We start from the raw sequence: 24,403 nt of genomic DNA, 5'->3' as shown, positions 1-24,403 counted from the left end.
CTTGCGGAAGTGCTGAGGTGGGCATGGGAGTTTGACCAGCCAGTCTACATGTGTTTTGTGGACTTGGAGAAGGCTTATGCCCGTGTACCCCTGGGCACTCTGTGGGGGGTACTGCGGGGAGTAAAGGGTACCGGGGCAGTTGCTACAAACCATCCGGTCCTTGTATAACCAAAGTGGGAGCTGTTTCCACATTCTTGGCACAAAGTCAAACATGTTTTCGGTGGGTGTCGGACTCCGCCAAGGTTGTCCCTTGTCTCCGATTCTGTTTGTGATATTCATGGACAGCTCTTCGCAGATGATGTGGTTTTGTTGGCTTCATCAGAACGCAACCTCCAGCACGCACTGGGGCGGTTTGCAGCTGTTTGTGAAATGGCCGGTATGAGAGTCAGCACATCCAAGTCTGAGGCCATGATTCTCTACAGGGAAATGGTGGATTGCTCCCTCTGGGTTAGGGATGAGTTGTTGCCCCAAGTGAAGGAGTTCAAGTACCTGGGGGTCTTGTTCACGAGTGAGGGTAGGATGGAGCGGGAGATTGACAGATGGATTGGTGCAGCATCTGCAGTAATGTGGACATTGTACTGGACCGTTGTGGTGAAGAAGGAGCTGAGCCGGAAGGCAAAGCTCTCAATTTACCAGTCAATCTTCATTCCAATCCTCACCTATGGTCATGAGCTTTGGGTAGTGACCGAAAGGGTGAGATCACGGATACAAGCAGCTGAAATGAGTTTCCTCTGTAAGATGTCTGGGCTCAGCCTTAGAGATAGGGTGAGGAGCTCGGACATCCGGAGGTAGCTCGGAGTAGCGCTGCAGCTCCTTCCCATTGAAAGTAGCTAGTTGAGGGGGTTCGGGCATCTGATTAGGATGACTCCTGGGCGCCTTCCTTTTGGAGGTTTACTGGGCACGGCCCACTGGGAGGAGACCCCGGGGTAGACCCAGAACTCGCTGGAGGGACTACATGTCCAATCTGGCCTGGGAACACCTTGGGATTCTCCAGGAGGAGCTGGAGGGCGTTGCTTGGGAGAGGGATGTCTGGAGTGCCCTACTTAGATTTGCTGCCACCGCAACCTGACCCTGGAAAAGCAGCTGAAGATGAGATTATTATGGGGAATAATAAGAAAGATGAGGGGAATCAGAAGACAGTGGCAGTACCCAGTACTAATGGAGGGAGGTGAAACAGCGGTCAGTTGAAAATAAAGCAGAAATATTAGCCAAGACATTCACCAAAATCCATAGTTCTAACAATCTAACAGGGGAAATGAGGGAGGGATGCAACTAGCGAAGCACAAGTTGTGCATTGGATGCACCTTTTGCTATACATGAAATGAGGAGAGCTATAGCAAAAACTGGCCTGGCATCTCCAGGGAAAGACCAGATCTGTTACATAATGTTAAAACATTTAGGAACTGAGACAGAAATGAAGCTTCTAGAAATATATAATAAAGTTTGGGAAGAGGGAAGGTTACCTACCAGTTGGAAAGAGGCTGTTATTATACCCATAATCAAACCAGGAAAGGACCCAACAAGTGCAACAAGCTACAGACCAATTGCACTCACTTCACATGTAGGGAAAACAATGGAAAGGATGATTATAGAGAGAACAACATTCTCTATAGAAACTAGAGGGTTATTATCCCCTTACCAGAGTGGATTTAGGGAAGGTCGTGGAACAATGGATCCAGTAGTTTGTCTGGAAACGGAAATTAGAAAAGCCCAAGCTAATGATGAATCGGAGATGACAGTGTTCTTTGATGTAGAGAAAGCTTATATTATGGTATGGAAAGAGGGATTGTTGACCAAGTTAGGAAAAAATTGAATAACTGGAAGAACTTTTAATTGGATCAACATTTTTTTTATTTGATAATACAGGGTAGATAATGGAACTCCTCAGGGCACTGCTATCAGCCCAATCCTTTTTTATATTATGATTAATGATGTATTTGCTGATGTAAATTACGATATTGGGAAGTCACTGTTTGCTGATAATGGGGCTTTATGGAAGAAGGGGAAGAATTTAGTACTACTAGGGAGGAAGATTCAAGAAGCGATTTTAGTGGTAGAGAAATGGTCACACTCATGGGGATTTAAGTTTTCTGTAGAAAAGACATGGTGTGGTGTTTAGTAGGAAGAAAATAAGGGAAGCAGGTGTAAAGATGTATGGGGAACACTTGGAGCAAGTAAAGATTTTGGTTTCTGGGGGTTTTATTTGACACAAAGCTGACCTCAAGGGATCATATTAATAATATGCATTAAAAATGCAAGCTGGTTCTGAATGTAATGAGATGTTTGACAGGGTCAGAATGGGGAGCAAATTGGAGCACTTTGATGACTATGTTGTGTTAAGATCAGTGTTTGATTATGGAAGTGTAGTGTACGGGTCAGCAGCAAAATCACAATTTAAAAAAGCTCGAAGTGATACAAACTCAGGCACTGAGATTATGCTGTGGGGTTATTAAGACTTCTCCTAATATAGCCATTCAAGTGGAAATGGGAGAGATGCCACTGACTTTAAGGTATAAGCAGATCATGGTGAACTACTGGGCAAATCTACAAGGACATAGGGCAGATCATCCTACTGTGAAGGCCCTCAAACCATGTTGGGAAAGTAAAGGGAGACTGTTTTGCTTGGGCAGCAAATAAAATGGCTGAAGAAATGGGATTACATGGGAGAAGTTATTGTTCCACAGTGCCATACCCGGTGACTCTGCCATGGTTATTTCCCCCTGTGATATTAGATGTCTATATTCAAGAAGAAATGGAGAGTGAAAGAAAGGTAATTGGGCAGAGAAACCCTGGGTCCTGACGGTGATATGGAGCTCTGATGTGGGTCTCATGTAGCCTGCCTCCCGAGCAAGTTACCTCCGAAGCAACGAGGAGACTTCCATTGACATATGTTCAACCGGCCAGGGCCCACTTATACACTGCTTGACTTCTCGCAGTGGCTACTGTATGAGTCATGGTGCCAAGACTTCGATGGGCAGTTGGCAGCCAAGGGGACAAAGGAAAAGCAAGCGCCAAAGCAAGAGGGTCGCCAGGGAAGGCGGTCCGTCACAGTCTTCCACGGAACCGAAGAAGAGGAAGCCACTACCAGGCAGGAGGGCTCTACTAAGAAGAAGGCTAAAGCAAAGCCCTACTGCCCGTTCTGCGACAATGCAGAACACTACCTCAGCCAATGTACAGAAGCGACAGAGCTGTCCAAAGAGCAACTCAAGGAGTGGCTCCTGACCAACAGGAGATGCTGGCTCTGCGCGAGGCCCCACTGAGCCGCCCAATGCAACCTTAAGAAGCCCTGCGGCTTGTGCCAAGGGAAGCACCTGCAGGTTCTACATGTAGTCAATGCTAGAGCACCTGGGGAGACAGCTGAGCCAACTAATAAGGAGAGTTGCCTGGTGAACACCGCTGAAATGCTGTACGTGGACAGAGCAGCTCAAGGCAACCATGTCCTGCTGAAGGTCATCCGAGTGCTCCTGCATCATGGAAATCATACCCTGGAGACCCACGCCATCCTGGACGACGGGTCTGAGCGTACCATGCTCCTTCCAGCAGCCACAAGAGAGTTAGGATTACAAGGGAGACCCGAAGACCTAGCCTTAGGGACCATCCGGCAGGATGTCCAGACCCTCCGTGGCTCTTCTGTGTCCTTCCATATCTCCCCAGCAGCTAAGCCCAAGACCAGCTTCCTCATCACAGAGGCCTTCCCCGCAACTTGTCTTGGCCTGGCCGACCAATCTTACCCGATGGACAGACTCCAGAAGCAGTACAAACACCTGGTCAATCTGCCAATCCAGTCCTTCAAGAATGCAAGACCCCTGGTCGTGATTGGTGCCAATCAGCTCCACCTCATCACTCCTATCGAGCTGGTCTGGCTAGGTCCTCCAGGTGGCCCGGCAGCTATCTGGACCAGACTGGGCTGGGTTCTTCAAGGCCCTACAAAGTTGGTCCAACAGCCCTTAAGACCACAGCAGTGTCTAGTAACGTCTATCTTCCCCCACACCTCAGAGCTTTTCAAGAACGTGGAGAAGCTTTGGCAGGTCGACACCCTGCCTTACCGGAGTGAGAAGGCTGTAATGCGATCAAGGCAGGACCATCAACCTGTGGACCTGCTCGAAACCAAGGCAACCCCTGTGGAAGTAGATGGAGTGCTACGTTATGCCATCCCCCTCCTGTGAAAGAAAGGCATGCCCTGCCTACAAGCCCCCAAGGAAGCAGTCATGCTGAATCTGCGAAGCACTGAGAGACGACTCGCCAAGAACCCAGAGCAATCTGAGGCCTACAGTGCAAAGATGCAGAAGCTAATCCAAGCTGGTGCAGTAACGAAGCTAAGCCCTGAAGTGGACCAACCAAGCATCACCCGAGAGGTACCCGTGTTCTGCGATGCAGGCCTATGGCTCAGTGGTGTACCCAAGGACAGTTGACAGTCAGGATGATGTCCACCTGTCCCTCCTGATGGCCCGGTCCAGAGTCGTGCCCAAACGACTACACTCCATGCCCAGATTTGAGCTTTGTGCAGCCATGACTGGAGCTCAGTTGTCGAACCTCATACATACATACCCTGAAGATCGACCAGGCCATCCTGTGGATGGACTCCACCGCAGTGCTGACTTGGCTACAGTCCGAGTCCTGTCGCTACAAAGTATTCGTTGGCACCAGAGTTGCAGAAATTCAAGTGCTTACAGATCTTCATAAATGGCGTTATGTGGACTCAGCGAGGAACCCTGTGGATGACATTACCAGAGGCAAGACCCTGGTAGAGCCTAACAGATGGAGCCAAGGACCCCCATTTCTCCTGGACTCTCCAGACAGTTGGCCTGTGAAGCCTGCTGGTGAACCTGATCAGGATGTCTCTAAGCTCCGCAAGTCCACCTTCTGTGGTGTCACCTCTACTGTATCCAGTACACTGTTAACCAATGTGAGTCAGTGTAACACCTGGAAGGAGCTCCTAGAAGCTACAGCACAGGTGCTGCACAGGGCAGCAGATCAGAGTGTCGACCCCACTGCTGAAGATTACCACAATGTAGAGACACTCATCTACAAGAGAGGCCAGCAGGATAGCTTCCAAGAGGAGCTCCGACTTCTGAAAGCAGGCAAACCCATTCCATCTAGCAGCCGACTACTTACCTTAGCCCCCGAGTTTGATGAAGCCATCGAGCTCATCCATGTCGGAGGCAGACTCCGTCGAGCAGAAGATTTGGGCCAAGCGACTGTGAACCCTGTTGTCCTAGACCCTAGTCACCCATCCACCAAACTCCTGATCCAGGATATTGATAGCCGGCTGTGCCATCCTGGCTGAGAGAGTGTTTGCTGAGCTTCACCGCATATTCTGGATCCTGTGTGGGCATGAAGCTATCTGCCGCTACCAACGCACATGCGTTGAATGCCGACGTTGTAAGGCCCGACCGGCTGTCCCCAAGATGGCGGACTTGCCCCCTGCTCGCTTGCGTCTCTTTAAGCCTGCATTCCACTCCACGGGAATGGACTTCTTTGTAAGTTCCCCCCCTTGTCTTTAGTGCACAACAGTGACTCATTTGCTGAGATAATGTTAGCCTATTTTATGTTGTTTAGATTAGCTGTAAGTGTCCACTAGCAACAGAGCCGTTAGCCTCCTTTAGTCACAGTATTTAGCTAGATCGTTCGGGACACGTTATGGATCCTAGCCTATCGGGCCCATTATTGATGTATTTGTTATGAGCGTTATTCTTTGTGTACGAGCTACATATTTGATGAGCTAGACTATATACTGAGCTAGATTATGTATACTTTCAGATCATCTGTTGTCGTCAGCTATAGTCTAATAACGTCATAGCCTGATGTTTGACTTTGACTTGAATGTTAGATCTGTTCGTTTACTAATGTTAATATGATTTGTAATGTGTTACAGATCACACAGCATGTAAATGATTGCGAGACCAATGAAGAATGACCATGCCTTTATGCATTGGAATAAAGTGGATTAAACTATAATCTACACTCCGTGTACTGTGTCCTCACCGACGCCATGGGGCGAACGCTAGCTATACAAACAAACAACCACCTATACAGTCTTTAATAGTCCTCCCGAACACTTTGTGGCGTTGTTGGAAAGACACAGGTTTGTAAGATGTCTGTGAGCAGAAAAAAATTATTTTTGCAATGCCACTGTTGACAACTGTTTTGTAAATTGTAAGTTTGTTCCCAAGGAAGAGGGGGATGTCATGTATTGGTTAGTTGTGTGACACCTGTCAGTACCCATAGTGAGGACGTCACGAGAAGACGCATTGTATGCCGGGAGTTCTTCTGATAAAGGGAGCAAAGAGTTGAATACATCTGTGTCACGAGTATGATTTAATTCACTATGTCTATTGGTCTAACTGAATGTATTAAGACAGACAGACACAACATTGGTGAACGGGTTGTTATGTTTAGCCAAAAGATGGCTGACATGGAAGGATGCCTCTGTTGCAGCCTTACTTTTAGCTGTTGGTTTGGTAAAAAGCAACTGCTGTGCTTTCAATATAGACTTGAGCTCGTCAACTTTCTTTGAACGAAGCATGCTCTTTAGCGGGCAGGTGTCTGAACTTTGGGGTGGATGGTGTTGTGGTGCCACTCCACGTTACCCTTTTTTGCGAGCACTACATCCTGGTGACAAATCAGCCAAATCGTTTTGTCCTTGGAGACCATCGCCCCTCCCTTCTGAACGATTCGGTAAGAGATGTTAATTATGTAAAGCTAATTAGTGTTATTTGCAGTTTGTTTTTAACCTGACAGTGCTTTTATGTTTTTCAACAGACATTTTCTGGCGCTGCTGCTGTTGAACAGCGAATCCCAAATGCATCATTTTAGGAATATCACCATCAGAATTATCCCAAGAAACAGATAAATGTTTATATAGAATATTTAGTTGCAGCCATGAATCAGGAGACCAGGAATTGGCTAAAACCCACATTACCATCAATTCAAAACTGGAACTCAACAATACTGGAAATGCTAGAAACGGAAAGATCCCTTTACAGAATAAGGAATCAGGAGTTGGAATACCAAAGATGTTGGACCAAATGGATTAGACATTAGAGCAATAAATAAATGACATAAGAACATACAAGTAGGTTTGTGTATATATGAATGTATATCAGACCAATAATTATCACCAATGCATCAAGTAAAAAAGCAAAATGAACAATGTATTTATTGAGCATTCGGCAAAACAGAATTACTATGTGTTTCATTGGTATGTTGTGTGAGTGACTGTGTATGTCAGCCCCGCAATGGACTGGTGACCTGTCTATAGTGTCTCCCTGCCTAAAGCCTGCTGGGATATACTCAAGACCCCCATGACCATGAAGTGGATTTAAGCAGGTAGAGATAATGGGTGGACGGATATTGTACATGGGCAGTGCATAAAATACACAAAGGTTTTGATTGTTTGTGATAACCTGACTTGCTGCAGCCTGATCTTTTGGTCCAAGAATAGCAATTTTATCGAGTTTGTAACATTAAGAAGCCCATGCCTGCGTGAAGTGGTTAATTATTTTCCACAACTTGATATCGAAGAATCAACAGAGCACCGCAGTGGGTTCAACCCTAACCAACTCCTCCACAGCGTGGAACAAGGACCATGCAGACTACAGGCACGCTAATTTATACTGTTCTCTTAGTCGTTAGCAGACAATGCATCTGGTCCCAGAAATCTGAGCCCTCCCTGGGCCAGGCAGATCCCAGCCTGTTCAGAGGATCAGACAGCTATGACTTTGCCATCAGTGTCCCTGCTTCTGGAATGGAATGTTTCTGGCATTTCGCCCATCAGAGTGGACACTTCTACCTGACTTACATGGTAAGGGGGTGGGTAATTACAGCATAGTGATGATGCTTCACGTCTCGGATTGACCATCATCTTGTTTAGTTTGTTGTTTTATTTAGTTTTTCGCAAAAAGCTAACACGCTATAGAGAAATTACTACACACTGTTTGAATCTAGTGCCCTTCGGTTGAACTTGTCCAACTGAAGACTTATCGTTCCTTTCAAGGTGAACCAGATTAGCTCTTGAGCCTTGTTTGCACTTTGTTTGCATTCATATATGCTTGGGAAAACTTACCATAACTCCATTGAACGTAGCTTTACTTTTGTTTAGGAAGGGAACCAAGAAGTCCCTGGTCAAGACAGATGCTAACATTTAGGTAAAAGTCAAACCATGAACAGACCACAATATGCAGGTTTAACAATAGTGTATCACCTCTGTCCTAGAGTTACTATGAGGTTCTGAGTAGCCAGGCTTAAAATACTGACAGGAAGAATTTGCATAAATTAAGCACTATATTGCAATAGCAAATTAACAACCCCAATTGTTATTTTAAGGAGATCAAATTAGCTTTAAAATGAGTATACCTCCACAAAAATAAATCTCTCAAAACATATAAAGTAGCAAATGAAATAGTGCAACATCCTTTTGAATTTCAAAGTAGTAATTGTTTCCAAGTGTCTTTCTAATTCCTTGAATATTTTTTTGGTGTTTTCCTTGTTCCTCTGTGTTTTAGAGATTTAATTCCTTTCTGTTAAAAAGCATCAGCCTTAATTTAGTGTTTTGTCACTGATGTTTTGGGTAGTAAAATAAAACTGCATGTGTTTGTCTCACTTGATCTTGATTTGAATCAGTTCAGTAGTTCAAAGAATCTGAATCACCTGGCTGACTGGTTCCAACATACACTTACCATCCGGTTCATTCATGGAGTGAATCCAAATCTAATCAGGAAATGGGCCTTATACACACACACACAAAGACTGTTGGAGGGGACAGGATTTTGGGGATGGAAAAATCTCTTTTAGCTACCAGAACACTGCTATCTGTGTGTGTGCATGCATGTGTTTGCAGGTGCAGTGGAGCACAGGCATGGCCATTGACCACAGACTCTTTGTGACTGTCATCTCACCTGAGGGTTATCTCATGGCATCCGGAAATGATGCCATCAGTCAAATCCACTTCCAGACTGAGGCGACAGGTGAAATCACAACCTCTTCAACCCACATCCATTCAGTATCCAGGAATTAGCTTTAGTAACACTGGAGCAGAGTCATATCCGCTAATACAACTCAGTTCCTGTTGTCCCAGTACCTAGTGTGGGACAACAGGAACTTAATAAATCAGGACATTTTCCATGACTTTTGCTTGGATATATATGACAGCTATTGCTCACAGAAGGTGATACTATTTCATATTAACTATCGGTGAAAGCCTCAGCAGTCTCTAAAGGGACTGCGTAACTTTTTTTTTTGGACCCCCCCCTTTTCTCCCCAATTGTATCTGGCCAATTACCCCACTAAATCCCAACTAGACATTTCGTTAATAAATGTTAAATATAAAAATATGCCATCTCAGTGGGTAAAAATAGAATTTTACAAACTCACGTTACAATTTCCATGACCTTAATACATTTCCAAGACATCTGATCAATTTTATACATTTTTCCAGGTGTTTTCCATAACTTGGAAGCTAGTCTATAAATTTCCCGGTTTTCCAGGGCACATGAGAACCCTGTGAATATATACAGTACAGAGTGTTTGGGACATTTATGTTGAAAACACGATTTGAAATGGCCTAACTCCACTAGGTGTCCAGTCAGTATTTAATTGAATATACAATATACAGTAAGAGGCTGAAATAAAACTATCCAATGCCCTGATACAGTGAATGCTGTTAGAACATAGAGAGGTTTGTATCATTTTAAAACTGTCTCCACCTTTACAAATTCTTCCTGATAGGTTTTTACCAGATGTGTGTTGGTAATCGCAATAAGTTTGGAACAGTGCGGGTCTATCTGAACTTCGGCGTCATCTACGAAGGCCTTGAGGAAGTCGGGAGCGAGGGCAAGGAGGAACAGAAGGCCCTCAACAGCACTTTGACCAGTATTGAGGTTTGTTTGATTTTAAGAAGCTTTTGGCTTTTAAACTGTAACTGAGAACTGAGTGTCATCTCCTGCAGTGAGCACAATAAATATATAAAACAGTTTGTCAGGATGAAACTGATGATGCAGAAGCATTTTGAGAACTTATAACCACCCAGAGGATGGCTACACATAGTACAGGTCAACAGGTCCTCTAATAGACGAATATTGTACCACTGTGCATTATGAGGGCGGCACGATGGCGCAGTGGTTAGCGCAGTCGCCTCACAGCAAGAAGGTCCTGGGTTCAAGCCCCGGGGTAGTCCAGCCTTGGGGGTCATCCTGGGTTGTCCTCTGTGTGAAGTTCGCATGTTCTTCCCGTGTCTGCGTGGGTTTCCTCCGGGTGCTCTGGTTTCCTCCCACAGTCCAAAGACATGTAGGTCAGGTGAATCGGCCATACTAAATTGTCCCTAGGTGTGTGTGTGTGTGTGTGTGTGTGGGCCCTGTGATGGCCTGGTGGCCTGTCTAGGGTGTCTCCCCGCCTGCCACCCAATGACTGCTGGGATAGGGTCCAGCATCCCCGCGACCCTGAGTAGGATAAGCGGTTTGGATGATGGATGGATGTACATAATGATACTTTACCAGATTCTAACACAATATCACAGTACATATTGACACACATAGTACAAGGACAACCACAGAGCACACCACAACTGATATGCTGTAAATTGAGAACAGGTCCCCTAGTTCAATTTAAGATATACATTACATTTCATAATATTTGACATACATATCAAGTGACTCTAATGAATGCACCATGTGTGGTTTAGGAGAGCACCAAGAAGCTCCAAACTTACATCTTCCACATGTGGCGGCACTACAGCTATGCCCGCATGAGGAAAGGGGCGGACCACTACCTCCTGCTGTCCAACCTCAACTACGTCACCTGGTGGTCAGCGGCACAGAGCGTCGCCATCATCCTGTCTGGTTTTCTGCAGCTCTTCTTCCTCAAAAGACTGTTTCATACAGACTCCGGCAGGCCACGATGCTGAAAACCCAGCCCACTAACACCCTCTTGTTTCAAGCTTAGATCTCAAAAACCATGACCTTAGTGATGATGACTGTATTCTCTTTTCCATTTTATTGGTTAATTGGCGCAGGCAGATATTTACCACAAGAAAAAGGCATTTAATCCAAACATAAAGCACCAAGTACTGAGAACCCTATTGTTTTTGTTTGTATTATTTCTATTCTGCTTCTTATTCTCACGCCCTAAAAGTATCTGGATTCATAAAAACAATAAGAGCTACATCAACCAAATAGAGATAGAGTCAAAGTCTGAGGCAACTCAGTCATGAAAAATGGTGGTGCTATAACAAACAATGTCATGTTTTCGCGTGTAACTTCCAAACTGTAAATTGTGGACACCAAATTCCCTTTCCCCTGGAGTCCTTAGGTCAAGACCAAGCTATACACAGTGTTCAAAGCCCCTTTCTTTCTAACCTGATTTTCTGCCATTTTGGATTTTGTCCAAAACTGTTTTTTCACAGCACCTTCTAGCCTGTTCATCTGATTCACACAACACTTGGTGTGGGCTACCAAGGGTTCGGCCTCCACAAATCAATCATACTGATAACTGGTTTGGCTATTATCAATTAATTAACTTTCAGCAATCAATGGTCTAGCACAAAATTGTCCATACTTCGCTGACCATTCATCTCCTCAACCCGAGTACTTGAAAGCATATACTCCCAAATGCAAATTCAAAAAAATTATATCTCACATTTGACCATATGGGTTTTTATTATATGTTTTTTATTGCTCTATGGTCTCGCTGAAGTAGACTAATGAAATTTGGTAGTGACTGGTGAAAGTGGGTGAGGTTAATTACAAAATAATCAAATTTCCACAGATATTGCTCTCAAAACTTCAAAAATTAATAACATCTCTAAGGGAGTTGATTTGTTTTGCAACAATATTTGAAGAAACTTTGCCCAACTCTAGTCAGTCAGCAAGTCAAAAATGTCAAAAATTGAGGCCACAGTCATATAAATGTCTTACTGTAATATGTACTATATCCAGTAATAACCGGAATGTTTCATCTAACCCGATGAAAATATTTGACAATATTTCTCTGTCTACCAGAACAATATCTGGTTTCTTTAGGAATAAGATTAGGATTTGGTAAATGTTTGAACTTTACATTAAACAAAGGAGACTCTCAGAGATTTCCACGGTATTTGTAACTCAACCACTGAAAACGGTACAGAACTACGGCAGCGTGTTGCTACCACGCCAGAAAAAGAAAAACGGATCCGTTTCACATAATGTGAAAAGTTTGTTATAACAAGATAGTTTCACGTTATAGTGTGATGATAACTCATACTGTTATAATGTTAAACTTATGTTTGAATGAGGAAATGTGCATAGAAAGGATGGATTATGGAGTATGGCTCATTTACATAATTTGATTAAGTTCTTCATGCTTGGGTTGCAACATGGCAACATTCTGCTGTTACTGAGTACGGCGGATGATATTGTGATGGGTATGCATACTCCAAGAAGAACTTTAAAATGCATGGAGATGTACAGAAGGAAGAATGAGTCCTACCCTCATGGAGGTAGCCTCATTTCTCATTGATATCCAAAGGAGTTGAATCAAGTGCAACTGGACTTGGTATATATCTGTGAAGACGTTTTGCCTCTCATCCAAGAGGCTTCCTCAGTTCGTGCCTTTCTGAGAGGCGAAACGTCTTCACGGATATATACCAAGTCCAGTTGCACTTGATTCAACTCCTTTGGATAACCATGACCTGGATGAATGAGAACATTCACAGAAATTTCTCATTGATCAACCCGGAGGGGCACAGAAGGCTCCATGGACACGAGCGACACTATCTTGGCTGCATCCAAGCTGGGTATGTGGGACCCAAAGTACAGTGAGGCATTTGTTAAAGTTTCTAGACCCCCATGGTGTGAGCAAAGACTGAGAGCTTGCCTGATGTGGAGGTGTAGCTTGTATCCATGGAGCCTTCTGTGCCCCTCCAGCTGATCAAGGAGAAATGAGGCTACTTCCGTGAGAATCAGACTCATTCTTCTGTATATCCCCCTGCATTTTAAAATCCTTATCACAACATCATCCACCGTACTCAATAACGGCAGAATCTCACACATCTCAACCTAAGCACTTAATCAAATCATGTAAATGAGGCATGTTCCTCAGTTTATCTGTTCTTCGCACACCGTTTCCCCATTCAAACTTGAATTTCATGTTATAACGCGAAATGTTTTGTTATCACGATAGATCGTGAAAATATCTCGCTATAACATGAAAAACACCTTGTTATAACAACAAACTTTTCATGTTATAACGTGACACTGATCCGTTTTCCTTTTTCTGGCATGACAGCAATGCGCTTCCATACAAAACCCATTCAACTTTCAAAGTACTCATTATGATGTCATGACATAGTGATCGGCTGTATAATAGATCATAATGGGTGCTTATATAGTTAATGAGTTAAGTAATGTATTTAAGTCAAAATCTTTTTATTTGGCCACTGTATTCCTATCAGTTTCAGCACCTGACGCTTAATTGACAAAATACACCATTACTACTAAATGCAAACTCGAATATTTACAAAACTTGATCAGTACTAAGTACATCGACAATTGCCATAGTGCTTGGACCCTGCCAATTGCTGCTTGTGGCTACTGTCCGTTTTTATTAACACTATGCTTATTGTAAGTCAGTCTTGACGAGGGACCAGTTTATTGAAGAAAAAAAAATGCCCAAAATGAACATGACTTTGGTTAACTGGGAGTTGAATCTTATTCTCCTTTTGTAAGTCATTCTCAATAGGAGTCATGCTAAACGGTAATTAAATGAACGTAAGTATGTTGAGAATAAACTGGTTATTTGCCCATTTCTAGGTTCTGCATTGTTGGTAGGATGTGCTGTTGTAGGCTGTCGGGTCTGTGTGGAGGTATCTATGTGCCCTGTAATTTATTCCCTCCAAGATGATTTATGGGTCAGAGGGTAAATGACTCCTGCCTGGTGTGTCAGAGCGAGGGGATGTTAGCAGCAGATGGAGATCAGTGAAGGGAAACAACCCATTCGAGGAATAAGGAAGTGGAGCGGCAGGAGGAGTCGATGTAGGCTTTGGCTTCATTTTCAGCAGACCTCGGCTGGAACGGGCAGCTTGTACCAACATCCGCTGCAGGTAAACCATCTTTCAGGACTTGTTCGACTGCAAATGGAATATATAATTGTTTTATTGGCTCCCCTTCTTTCTGCTGTCATGAGCCACTTCCTGTTTTATCTATGAGCAGGCAGCATATATGCCGTGTACTCTGTGCTGAACACAACTGCTGTGGATCAGTGGAGGGGGGGGGGGAAATGAAGAGACAGACAGAGACATACACATACATTAAGAGAAAGAGACCAACAAGCTGATAGATGGCGGAGAAGCAGACTGGCAGGGACAGTTTGATCTTTTGTTCAGTCATCTTTTTGCCGGTGCTGTTGTACCATTTGGCCTTCTACGTGGGTCACATTTCTCTCTTGAAGTTCCACCAAGAGGTTTGGAGACAACATGAAGACATGGTGTCAGTGTGTCTCTGTGTAAGTGAGAGCTGCCTGTGAGTGTTAAGATCATTTCATGAGGCTCCTTGAGGCTTTACATTTGGGTTTAGTTTGTGTGTATACAAAACAGTATGTGAGATAAGACACACAATTGTGTGATAGAGAAAAAAACAAACCAAGGAAGGCGACAAGAAAAATTTCACTCCGAGAGGGGGGAAAAAAACAAAACAAAACTAGCTGTCGTGGCGGTGATATTTACTGGTTTTTACTTTGTCAAAACTGACTCATCCGTCCATGTAGGTTAGCAAATCCAGTGTGTTCAGAGTCATGTGTAGCTTATTTTCCAGACGGTCACCACTGCTACGCCCAGGCTGGTTGTTCTGAGCTACTTTCAGGTATGGAAGTGTAGAACTGTATCAATGTCAATGGGGTGTTAAGAAGTCTTATGGAAACAACTCAATCCTGCAAAGATAAAAGGTAGAAGATGGAATAGGTTCTGAGACCGGAGCTGTTGGCAAGCCCGTCCAGTTGAATGATAAGCAGTCTTTGTCTGTTTGGGGATTATGTTTTCCGTCATGGTCTTCAGAGACCAATTTACTGTAATGATCTTATAATTTCAGAGACTCGGTGCTAGTACTAGGATTCACAATGGTTCATGTTGCTTTTTGACTGACCTTTTATTTTACTTTTTACTTTTTTTTACCGATACCACCTTTTAATTCTTTGATTTTTCTTGGATTTTGTGTGTCAAAATGAGGCGCACAATTGGATCGAATTCCTATTGATGCAGAAACTTGCTCCTCAGATAAAACAGAACCTGATTAGACGCTGGTTCTACGATGATGAATTCATTTGCAGTTCCCCTGTCAACGCAGAAAAGCTCAGAACGGTTTGTGTTCTGTTGGATATGGAAGTTTCAGTTCCTTTTCAAAAGCGTGGTTTAACATGAGCCAGGACAACATATCTGCTCTGTGTGGGCTCAGAGTCTCACATAGGTGGAAGTGATGTGAGGAGGTTGTGTAATGACCCGCAATACTGAGGGCGGCACGGTGGCCCAGTGGTTGGCGCCGTTGCCTCACAGCAAGGCAAGTCAAGTCTTTACTTGTATAGGCCAACATCACAAATTACAAATTTGCCTCAGGGGGCTTTACAGCAACACAACATCCTGTCCTTACACATCGGATATGGAACAACACCCTAAAAAAAAAACCTTTAACAGGGAGAAATAATAGGAAGAAACCTCGGGGAGAGCAACAGAGGAGGGATCTCTCTCCCAAGACGGACAACGTGCAATGTGTTTACACAATAACGTAACAGAATTACAATGGAATTATACAATATATGATGAGGAGGATGCCAATCAGTGTGCAGATGCCACCAGAACAGCCCTGGACCCGAGCCATGTGACCAGCACCACCATGCAGACAAAAAAAAAAAAGAGTCACACATCTTAGTGAGGGAAGGATACAACATTGAAACAGGACAACAAAATTATATGGAATTTCAAGATATATAAAAAGAAAATTTGATGAGGGGGATGCCATGCAGTGTCCAGGTGGCGATCACCATGGAGACCTGGGAGGAGGACAGACTGCACCTGCACACAAGGGAGACTTGCATCACACCATTCACACACACACACAAGAAGAGAAAGGAGAGCACATCATTCACAGGGAGAGAAAAGATGTGTGAGAGAAGAGAACAGCTTGCAATAGTCAATCAGCAAGAAGCAAGTAGGTTCTGGGTTCGAACCCCGGGCCGTCCGAGGTCCTTTCTGTGTGGAGTTTGCATGTTCTCCCCGTGTCTGCGTGGGTTTCCTCCGGGTGCTCCGGTTTCCTTCCACCATCAAAAAGACATGTGTGTTAGGGTTAATACTCCTGTCTGTGCCCCTGAGCAAGGCGATGGAAAGAAGAACTGGAGTTGGTCCCCAGGCGCTGCAGCTGCCTATACTGTAGGATGGATTAAATGCAGAAAACAAATTTCATTGTAAACTACAATGACAAAATGAAGTGGCTTTCTTCTTCTTTCTTCTTCTCCTTCTCAATACTGTCAAGCAATCATCAGCTGTCAATCTTGACAGCTGATGATTGCTTATAGCATGAAACAGGCTTGTACTGTCTCGTAAAGAATTTACTTGACTCACTGGATTATACATATATGTGTGTGTGTGTGTGTGTTTGTGTGGGTATACTGTATATATATATGTAACACATTAAAGTTTATATCTGAAAAGTGGTCTATTACACAATATGTTACTTTCTTTAAAGAAATAAAAAAAAATACTCTGTTGCATTTAATTTTTGGGAAAATTAATGTTTGGAAATCTAAACTTTGCTCTTTGCTACTAACTTATTAATGCAGAAAAGGCAAAAATTATTTTAAAAAACTAGTGATGCCTAAGACTTTTGCACAGTACTGTATATTTTATGGCTTATGTTTACTATAGAATTAAATCTGATTGATTTTGAAATGCTTTTAATGTGGTTAAGCAGCGTTGGGTCTCTGGTACTACTGTAGGAAAAGGTAGTTGAAGCTACACAGGAGTTGTGGTATCAGTGTAACTTCAACTCAAGATGATTGTAGTCCCTTAACGTCAGTCTGGTTCAGTTCATTTACAATCCTTTTAATCAATTTTAAACTTTGGGCCAATTTTGCTGCTCGCTACTTACCCCCCGCTTCTCTCTTCCAGCCAGCTATGGACTTCATCGATCGGATCTTATCCTTGGCGTTATCGATCCACAGGCTGTCTCAGGAGGTGAAGGGCAACAAGAGACGCTGCCAGCGTGTGGCCCAGCGTGTCAAAGCACTGGAAGAACTGGTGATGGCTGTCAAACTGAAGGGTCCTGACCAAACCATTCCAGACGTGAACAGAGCTCTCAGGGAACTGAAGATCACGCTGGAATCAGCTGAGCAGCTGATCACCAAGTACACTTCTTCCAGCTTCCTCAATCGTATCATCAATGCCTACAACCACGGTGAAGAGTTTGGCGTTTTGAACGAGCGTCTCAACGATGCGTACCAGGTGCTTTCTCTGTCTCTTCAGGTGGACCATGGAGATAAACTACACAAGGTGTTTGAAATCACCTCCCGACAAGCAGAGGATGAAAAAGACAGGAAGGAGGATCATGCAGAGCTACAAGAATGTAAGGGAAGAAACTTTGTTGTCCTTTAAAGATAAGCAGTTTTGAGTGACGTGTAGAGGTATGACAGCACAGCAGAGGCGAGGCAAAGGCTTGACTGTTTTCAGAATGTTAAGCTTTGGAGTATTTTTCTGTTTCTCAGTGCTCAGTGAGAAGATGGACACCATGCAAGAGACACAGGACACAACACTTAAAGAAGTACAAGACATCAAACAGAACATGAGGACAATGATCGAAACCAGTGAGTAAAGCAAAGTTCTAACTTTGGTGACAGTGCAGACAACTTCTCTCGTGTGTGTGTGTGTGTGTGTGTGTGTGTGTGTGTGTGTGTGTGTGAATATATATACACACACACACACACACAAACACACTTATGAGCAAAAGCATTATGACCACCTGTCAAATAATAATAATAATAATAACGTTATTTCTATAGCGCTTTTCAAAACAGAGGTAAAAACTGCTGTACATACATATAAATACTCATAAAAAGTAATAAAAGACATGGGGGGAAAGACAATGTGTCAGTTAGCAAAGCAAGAATTACAGGGCAATTACAAATACGAATATAAGACAATAAATAGATAAATAAATAAAACAAAAAATAATGAATAAGTTAAAAAAAATCAGAAAGAATTAAAAGAAGCTTTATACAGGTGTGTTTTGAGGAGTGACTTAAAAAGGCGGACTGATTCAGAAGGCCTGATCTCCTCAGGCAGGACTTTCCAAAGTCTGAGGGCTCTAACAGCAAATGCACAATCACCTTTAGTTTTTAGCGGTAACTTTGGAACGGATAATCGAGTTTTGCCCGAGGATCTCAGGCAGTGCATTTGGTCGTAATAATAATAATAAACTTTATTTATATAGCACTTTTCTAAGCAAGTTTACAAAGTGCTTCACAGAACAGGATAATTTTTTTTTAAAATGACACACATACAAAAAGAAAAACATTATAAGAGAATAAAACAAAAAGTACCAACAAATAAAACCATAAAATAAGAGTAAATATAAAAACACTAAATAAATAAAAACAAATATCAACATTTTTAAAAGCTTTCATAAAAAGAAAAGTTTTAAGATGAGTTTTAAAAGAAGCTAGAGACTTGGTTTGTTTTAGCTGAACAGGAAGGGAGTTTCATAGTGTGGGGGCTCTAACAGCAGAAGCTTCACCATGCTTTGTGACAAACTGAGACCTGGGAATAACCAGCAGGGCTCCATCTGCAGATCATAATGGTCAAGAGGGTGTGTGGAAATTTGAGTAGGAGCAAGACTGTTTATGGCCTTAAATGTGAACATTAAAATTTTAAAATCAAACCGAAATATAACAGGGAGCCAGTGTAGGGAGCAAGCACAGGAGTGGTATGGTCATGCCTTTTGTCTCTGTAATGAGCCAAGCAACAGCATTTTGTACCAGCTGCAGATGGTGGAGGGAGCCCCAAGATTCCGTGCAGCCTGCTTAAGACTACTTGACAGACCACCAAGATTAGTAATAAAAACGGTGATGGAATTTTCGGGACCAAAAAGAATGACCTCAGATTTATCATCATTAAGTCTAAGAAAATTTTAGGGCATCCAGGATTTATTGTCAGAGGCAAGTTGTGAGATTTGCTTGGCCGCAAGGATCTGTGGGTTTTAGTGGCATGTATTGAGTATCTTCAACATGAAAATGGTAAAGCACATCGTGATTTTGAATGACTTCGCCAAGGTGCAGCATGTATACAGAAAACAGTAGGGGGCCACGAACTGAGCCTTGAGGGACACCACAACTCAACTGAGCCATTGAGGAAGCAGAGTTACCCAGAACAAAAGAAAAAGTTCTGTTGGAGAGGTAAGAGCATAATAAACTAAGAGCTGAGCCCTTGATACCAACTCAAGTCTCTTAGCAATGTAAGAGGATACTGTGATTGACTGTGTATAAGACAGCAATTAAGTCTAAAAGAACTAAACTCGAGAAGTCACCTCTGTCTGCAGTCAACAGTAGGTCATTAGTAACCTTAACTAGAGCTGTCTCGGTACTATGAAGTGCTCTAAAACCAGACTGGAAACTGTTAAAAACACTATTAGTGTTCATAAAAGAAATCAACTGAGATGAAATTACTCTCTCCAGAACCTTGGGAAAAAAGACAATTTGGAGATTGTTCTGTTACTTAAGGACAGGGGATGTAAATTAGGTTTCCTCAGCAATGGGTGAACAACAGCATGCTTAAAACTGTCTGGAAAAGAACCAAAGGCCAAAGAATTATTAAGAATTTGCAGAATAACGAGGCTAACAGTTGAAAATATCTCCTTGAGCAGCTTAGTGGGAATGATGTCTAAGATACAGGGAGAGGAGTTCATATTGGAGACTGTACTCTAACACTGAAATTGTAATTGGTTGAAACTGGGTAAAAGAGGCAGAATTAACATGGGGAATGGAAAGAATGCAAGGGCCAGGCGGGATTTGGGACCTGATATTCTCCACTTTATTTACAAAACAAGTGAGAAATTTTTCAGACAGCTCAACATCAGGTTAAAAAAAAAAAGTGGAGAGACCATTAGTAAGAGAATCAATTACCCTAAAGAGAACTTTAGGATTGTGGTTATTTCTAGATATCAATTCAGAGAAGTATGCTGATCTCACATCCTTAACTGCCTTCTGGTAATTAACATTTGGTTTTTAAGGGTGTTATGTGCTAATTCGGACTTGTTGACATTCCATTGTCGTTCAGACGTTCCACAGAGTTTACTAAGGGCGCGAGTGTGATTGTTCAGCCAGGGGAGGTTATTTGATTTTTGTTTCCTAGTTTTAAATGGTGCAATTTGGTCAAGCATTTTTTTTATTTATTTAAAAATAATTGAGATACTTTCCCCACATGAACGATCACCCGATTAGTGGAGCACGGGAGGGGGTGGATCAATGCCAGGAGCTTATCCAGGATATCAGGGTATGGCTCCAGGGAAACAGTGAGTGGCTTCGGTGAGAAAACCGAGTGGCTGCATTGAGAAAACTGATATTCCTGATTATGGAATCTCCAACAATTAATGTGGCTGGGGAGAAAAGAGGATGAGGGGATATTGTCTGTGGGTTCTCATAGCAGGAGAGTGCATGATCCACACTGTGTTGCAATCGCCTACTGGGAATGTGGTGTCTGAGCAAGCAGGTGTTGTGACGAGGCAGTGACATCAGCTCTGAATATGGATTTCTCTGCAAGGAAGACTTCGAGAGTGTCTAATCACAGCCTCTTTCAGGATCTTATGACGGAAAGAGGAGGTCATCACCCAGGATGAGGGCTATTGTTTTGGTTTCACAGTGGGATGGCCATCTGAACACTGCTAGCCACCAGTGGGGTAGCTGAAGTGCCGCCAGCCACCATTTTCTCAGAAGGGCCCAGATCAAGATGCGTCGGAACTGCAGGAACATCAGCTGGGTGGACCGGAGTGTCATCAAACAGGGTTGCATAGTGGTTGGAGAAGCCTGGGGGGGGGGGGGGCAGCTCCGTCTAGTCTCTCTTGTGACCGTGGGCCACCACTTCGGCTTAGGACGACTGCTGGTTAGGTGTCGAGCAGGATGAAAGCCGTGGACAAGTGGCGGGGTCCCATAGAACTGTGTCATGGATGGTTGCACTGAGAGATGCAATCCGTTTGGACTGTCCAGAAGCCATGTCCATGAAGCTGGTCAAAAGGGAGTCTTTCTTATGGAGTTCATCAGAAAGTCGTCGAACATCTTCTTCAAGGTCAGCAATCTTTCTATTTGTTTGGGTCAGGTACATCAGTGAAACCAAACAAACACTGGCAAAGAGGATGGCACAACACAGAAGAGCTAGCACGTCAGGGCAGGACTCTGCAGTCTACACCCATCTACAGGCCAGTGGCCACTCTTTCAAGGATGAGGATCTTGATAGGGAGGAACGCTGGTTTGAACGGAGTCAAAGAGGCCATCTATGTGAAGAGGGAACGACTATCCCTGAACTGAGGAGGGGGGCCTAAGAATACAACTGTTACCATCTTACAATGTTGTGATGGCAACTATTCCCCAGTCCTCTGTGAATAGTTCACATGGCCATTATATATATATATATATATATATATATATATATATATATATATATATATATATATATATATACACACACACACACACACACACACACACCTTCACCTGAAACGAGTAAAAACAAAATTTAATAGAAAGACAGTAATGATTCACTATCTCCATATTCAAATGTGAGGCTGCACCCTAGATGATGACACTATTTGGTGCTCTATAGTGTCCCTTGGCAAGATTTTCTGTCGTTCGGTGGCACAGCGGAGCTGAGATGGCTGCAGAAGAATCCTGTTGCTTTTTGCCAGAACTGCTGCTGAGTTGACAAACAGATCTGCCGATTGCCGGAACCGCTGCCGAATTGACTGAGCGGAGCTGCCATGGTTTACACTTTCCAGGTACTGACAGCTGGGTAGACTGTGCCCGGGTATTTGAATACAGAGTTACCTCCTCCTAGCCTTTGCCTAAAGAGGCATCAACGTACAAGGCAGCAGGTGGATTTGAAATTAGACTTCCCTTCTCCTATCCCAATGTGTTGGCTGGACTTGGCACCATGGGAAGTACCATACAGACATGCAGGAGGACCAGAGCTATCAGTAGGGATGTCGTCCTTAGCCAAAGGGCCCTTGCTGAGGTAAGGTGCTACTCCTCTACGGCCTGCAGTTGAAGTTTAGCATCTTACCCAGGACAGATGGCCATTGTAACTGTAGTTAATAGTCACCATAATTTGCATATTAAACTGATCATTGTTTTCTGTCGTTATGCCACTGTATTGTTTATAAGGGTGGGGATACCTGCAGTCATTTGAGACTGAAGAGGTCACTTAGATGAGTGATGAAACGTTTCACTCAATAAATGTTGTGTCCAGATGAACTGATTCAACTTTCTTGTCATTTTAATAGATGCTACACTTCAGGGTCTGTCCAGTTGTAGAATTAAGATTGAGTTTACAAATTTGACTGAAGAAAAAAAAATATCCCTATGGATTAAGATTTTATTATATCTGGATGAGAGTCTTTCAAATAAATCTGGATTCTTTTTTTCTGTCAGTGATATTTTCGTGTTTCCACAGTAAATAAACCCAGGATCATCCCTCAGGACATCCGAGAGATCAAACCAGATGAGTTGACCTATGAACTTCCCAAACGACCGTTCATGACAACCCCCATCTCAGAAGTTTACAGAGGAGAGTACAACAAATTCACTGTGGCCATTAAAAGATACACCTATCCCATTACCACCTCTCCAAAGTAAGGCACACTTCCTCCTGTTGGACATGTTTTATGACAATGAACATTATTGGCTCACATTTTAACACTATACAAAAATGCAAAAAAAAAAATCAAAGCAAATTCAATCTTTGGGAAGGGAGTCATTTTTGTGTTTGACCACAGTGTGTTTACATATGATAACTCCATTGTAAGTCAGTATTGTCATGTGATGTGTTTTTTCCCTAAAAGTGAGGTGAGGCAAATTTTCCGGAAGGAGGTGGAAACAATGAGGCGCTTTGAGTCGCCCAACATCCTGCGAATGTTTGGAATCTGTGTCCAGGATGAGAGCGGTGAGTAGGCTCAATCACATGTAGAGGAAAGTAGAAAGCCTTATTTATCATATTCCCCTCCCCCCAATTTCCTATGATTTCCTGTATCATCCCACTCCTGTGTTCCCCTGTCCTCTGTCCTACCTTTTAGGGGTGGGCAATATGACCAAAATCTTTTGCTATTTATGTAATTTTATGTCACACTAACAGTCTTTATGACAATATAGTAGTTTTTCTGGAAATTCAGTTAATAAATGGTTTATATATGAAATAATGACATTATTAATGCCAAATTTTTGGCTACTTCAGTGAACTGGATACGTGAAAAATGAAAGGTGTACTTCATCCCATCAGATTATTCCCTCTTTATTTGAAACTTGCACAACAACTCAAAGATGACCACAAACCAAAACTGAAATTGTAATTTCTGAGGTGTTGCTTTCGTTTTGCTCAGCCCATGTTTTTGGACAGCTGAACCACATCTTTTGTCCCTTGTAACAATGCTCAGCGTAATTCCTCTTTAGCTGGTACAACAGGTTGCTCCTGTTTCAACCACCAGAGGCGATTGTCATGCAACACAGACCACGGAGTATATTTTTCTGTTTGATGATGTCAGATTTCCTAAACACGTCATGTCAGGGTTTTTGCATGTTTTTACCCAGTTAGGCTACTACAAATCATACATGCTTTATTACTCCCAACCGTTTTCAAAAGCATATGATAGTTTTTTATTTTTCATTTTTTTATTTTTGCCCCCCCCCCCCATTTTTCTCTGCCAATTGTATTCGTCCAATTACTCCAATCTTTCGAGTGGTCCCGGTCGCTGCTCCACCCCATCTGCCAAACCGGGGAGGGCTGCAGACTACCGCATGCCTCCTTAAATACATGTGAAGTCGCCAGCCACTTCTTTTCACCTGACAGTGAGGAGTTTCACCAAGGGGATGTAGTACATGGGGGGACCATGCTATTCCCCCCTGAACAGGCGCCCCAACTGACCAGAGGAGGTGCTAGTGCAACGACCAGGACACATACCCACATGCAGCTTCCCACCCGCAGACATGGCCAATTGTGTCTATAGGGACGCCTAACCAAGCCGGGGAAACATGGGGATTCGAACCGGCGATCCCCATATTGGTAGGCAACGGAATAGACTGCTACACTACCTGGATGCCCATGCATGGCAGTATTTACATTTTTTTTAAATACGGCATGTGCACTTTATTATTAAGCAGTGGTGGTTATTCTGCTACATTGAACTTCAAATATGTG

The 24,403-nt window shown here is 43.2% G+C and overlaps 2 protein-coding genes across 3 annotated transcripts in view; both read left to right on the top strand.

Annotated features, from left to right (window-relative positions):
- The first annotated feature begins 5,408 nt into the window (after window positions 1-5,408).
- Window positions 5,409-10,900, top strand: LOC130114464 (transmembrane emp24 domain-containing protein 6-like). The gene is made up of 5 exons (XM_056282345.1): window positions 5,409-5,480; window positions 7,658-7,804; window positions 8,840-8,966; window positions 9,727-9,878; window positions 10,679-10,900. Exons 1-5 carry the CDS (start codon window positions 5,409-5,411, stop codon window positions 10,898-10,900), a joined length of 720 nt encoding a protein of 239 aa, XP_056138320.1.
- A 3,083-nt stretch (window positions 10,901-13,983) lies between these two features.
- The window catches only part of LOC130114381 (mixed lineage kinase domain-like protein), a 31,940-nt gene continuing 21,520 nt past the window's right edge, over window positions 13,984-24,403 (top strand). For both annotated transcript variants that reach the window (XR_008810395.1, XM_056282245.1), the window contains exons 1-5: window positions 13,984-14,071; window positions 17,123-17,576; window positions 17,716-17,814; window positions 22,667-22,844; window positions 23,055-23,155. Coding sequence is in view for 1 of the 2 variants with exons in the window: in XM_056282245.1 (XP_056138220.1) it covers window positions 17,129-17,576; window positions 17,716-17,814; window positions 22,667-22,844; window positions 23,055-23,155 (826 nt within the window). In the remaining variant the exon portion in view is untranslated. The remainder of the gene's footprint in view (window positions 14,072-17,122; window positions 17,577-17,715; window positions 17,815-22,666; window positions 22,845-23,054; window positions 23,156-24,403) is intronic.

This window comes from Lampris incognitus, chromosome 6, assembly GCF_029633865.1.
Source record: "Lampris incognitus isolate fLamInc1 chromosome 6, fLamInc1.hap2, whole genome shotgun sequence".
In the NCBI taxonomy this organism is placed as follows: Eukaryota; Metazoa; Chordata; class Actinopteri; order Lampriformes; family Lampridae; genus Lampris; species Lampris incognitus.
Note: the sequence above shows the minus strand (reverse complement) of the source record. Positions and strands in the feature narration are given on the sequence as shown.

Excerpts from the sequence above, each read along its gene's own strand:
- LOC130114464 (XM_056282345.1), top strand. The coding sequence starts at position 5,409 with ATGGCGGACTTGCCCCCTGCTCGCTTGCGTCTCTTTAAGCCTGCATTC. Across the intron at positions 5,481-7,657 it reads CCACGGGAATGGACTTCTTT|AAATCTGAGCCCTCCCTGGG; the intron begins GTAAGTTCCCCC and ends ATCTGGTCCCAG. Across the intron at positions 9,879-10,678 it reads GCACTTTGACCAGTATTGAG|GAGAGCACCAAGAAGCTCCA; the intron begins GTTTGTTTGATT and ends TGTGTGGTTTAG.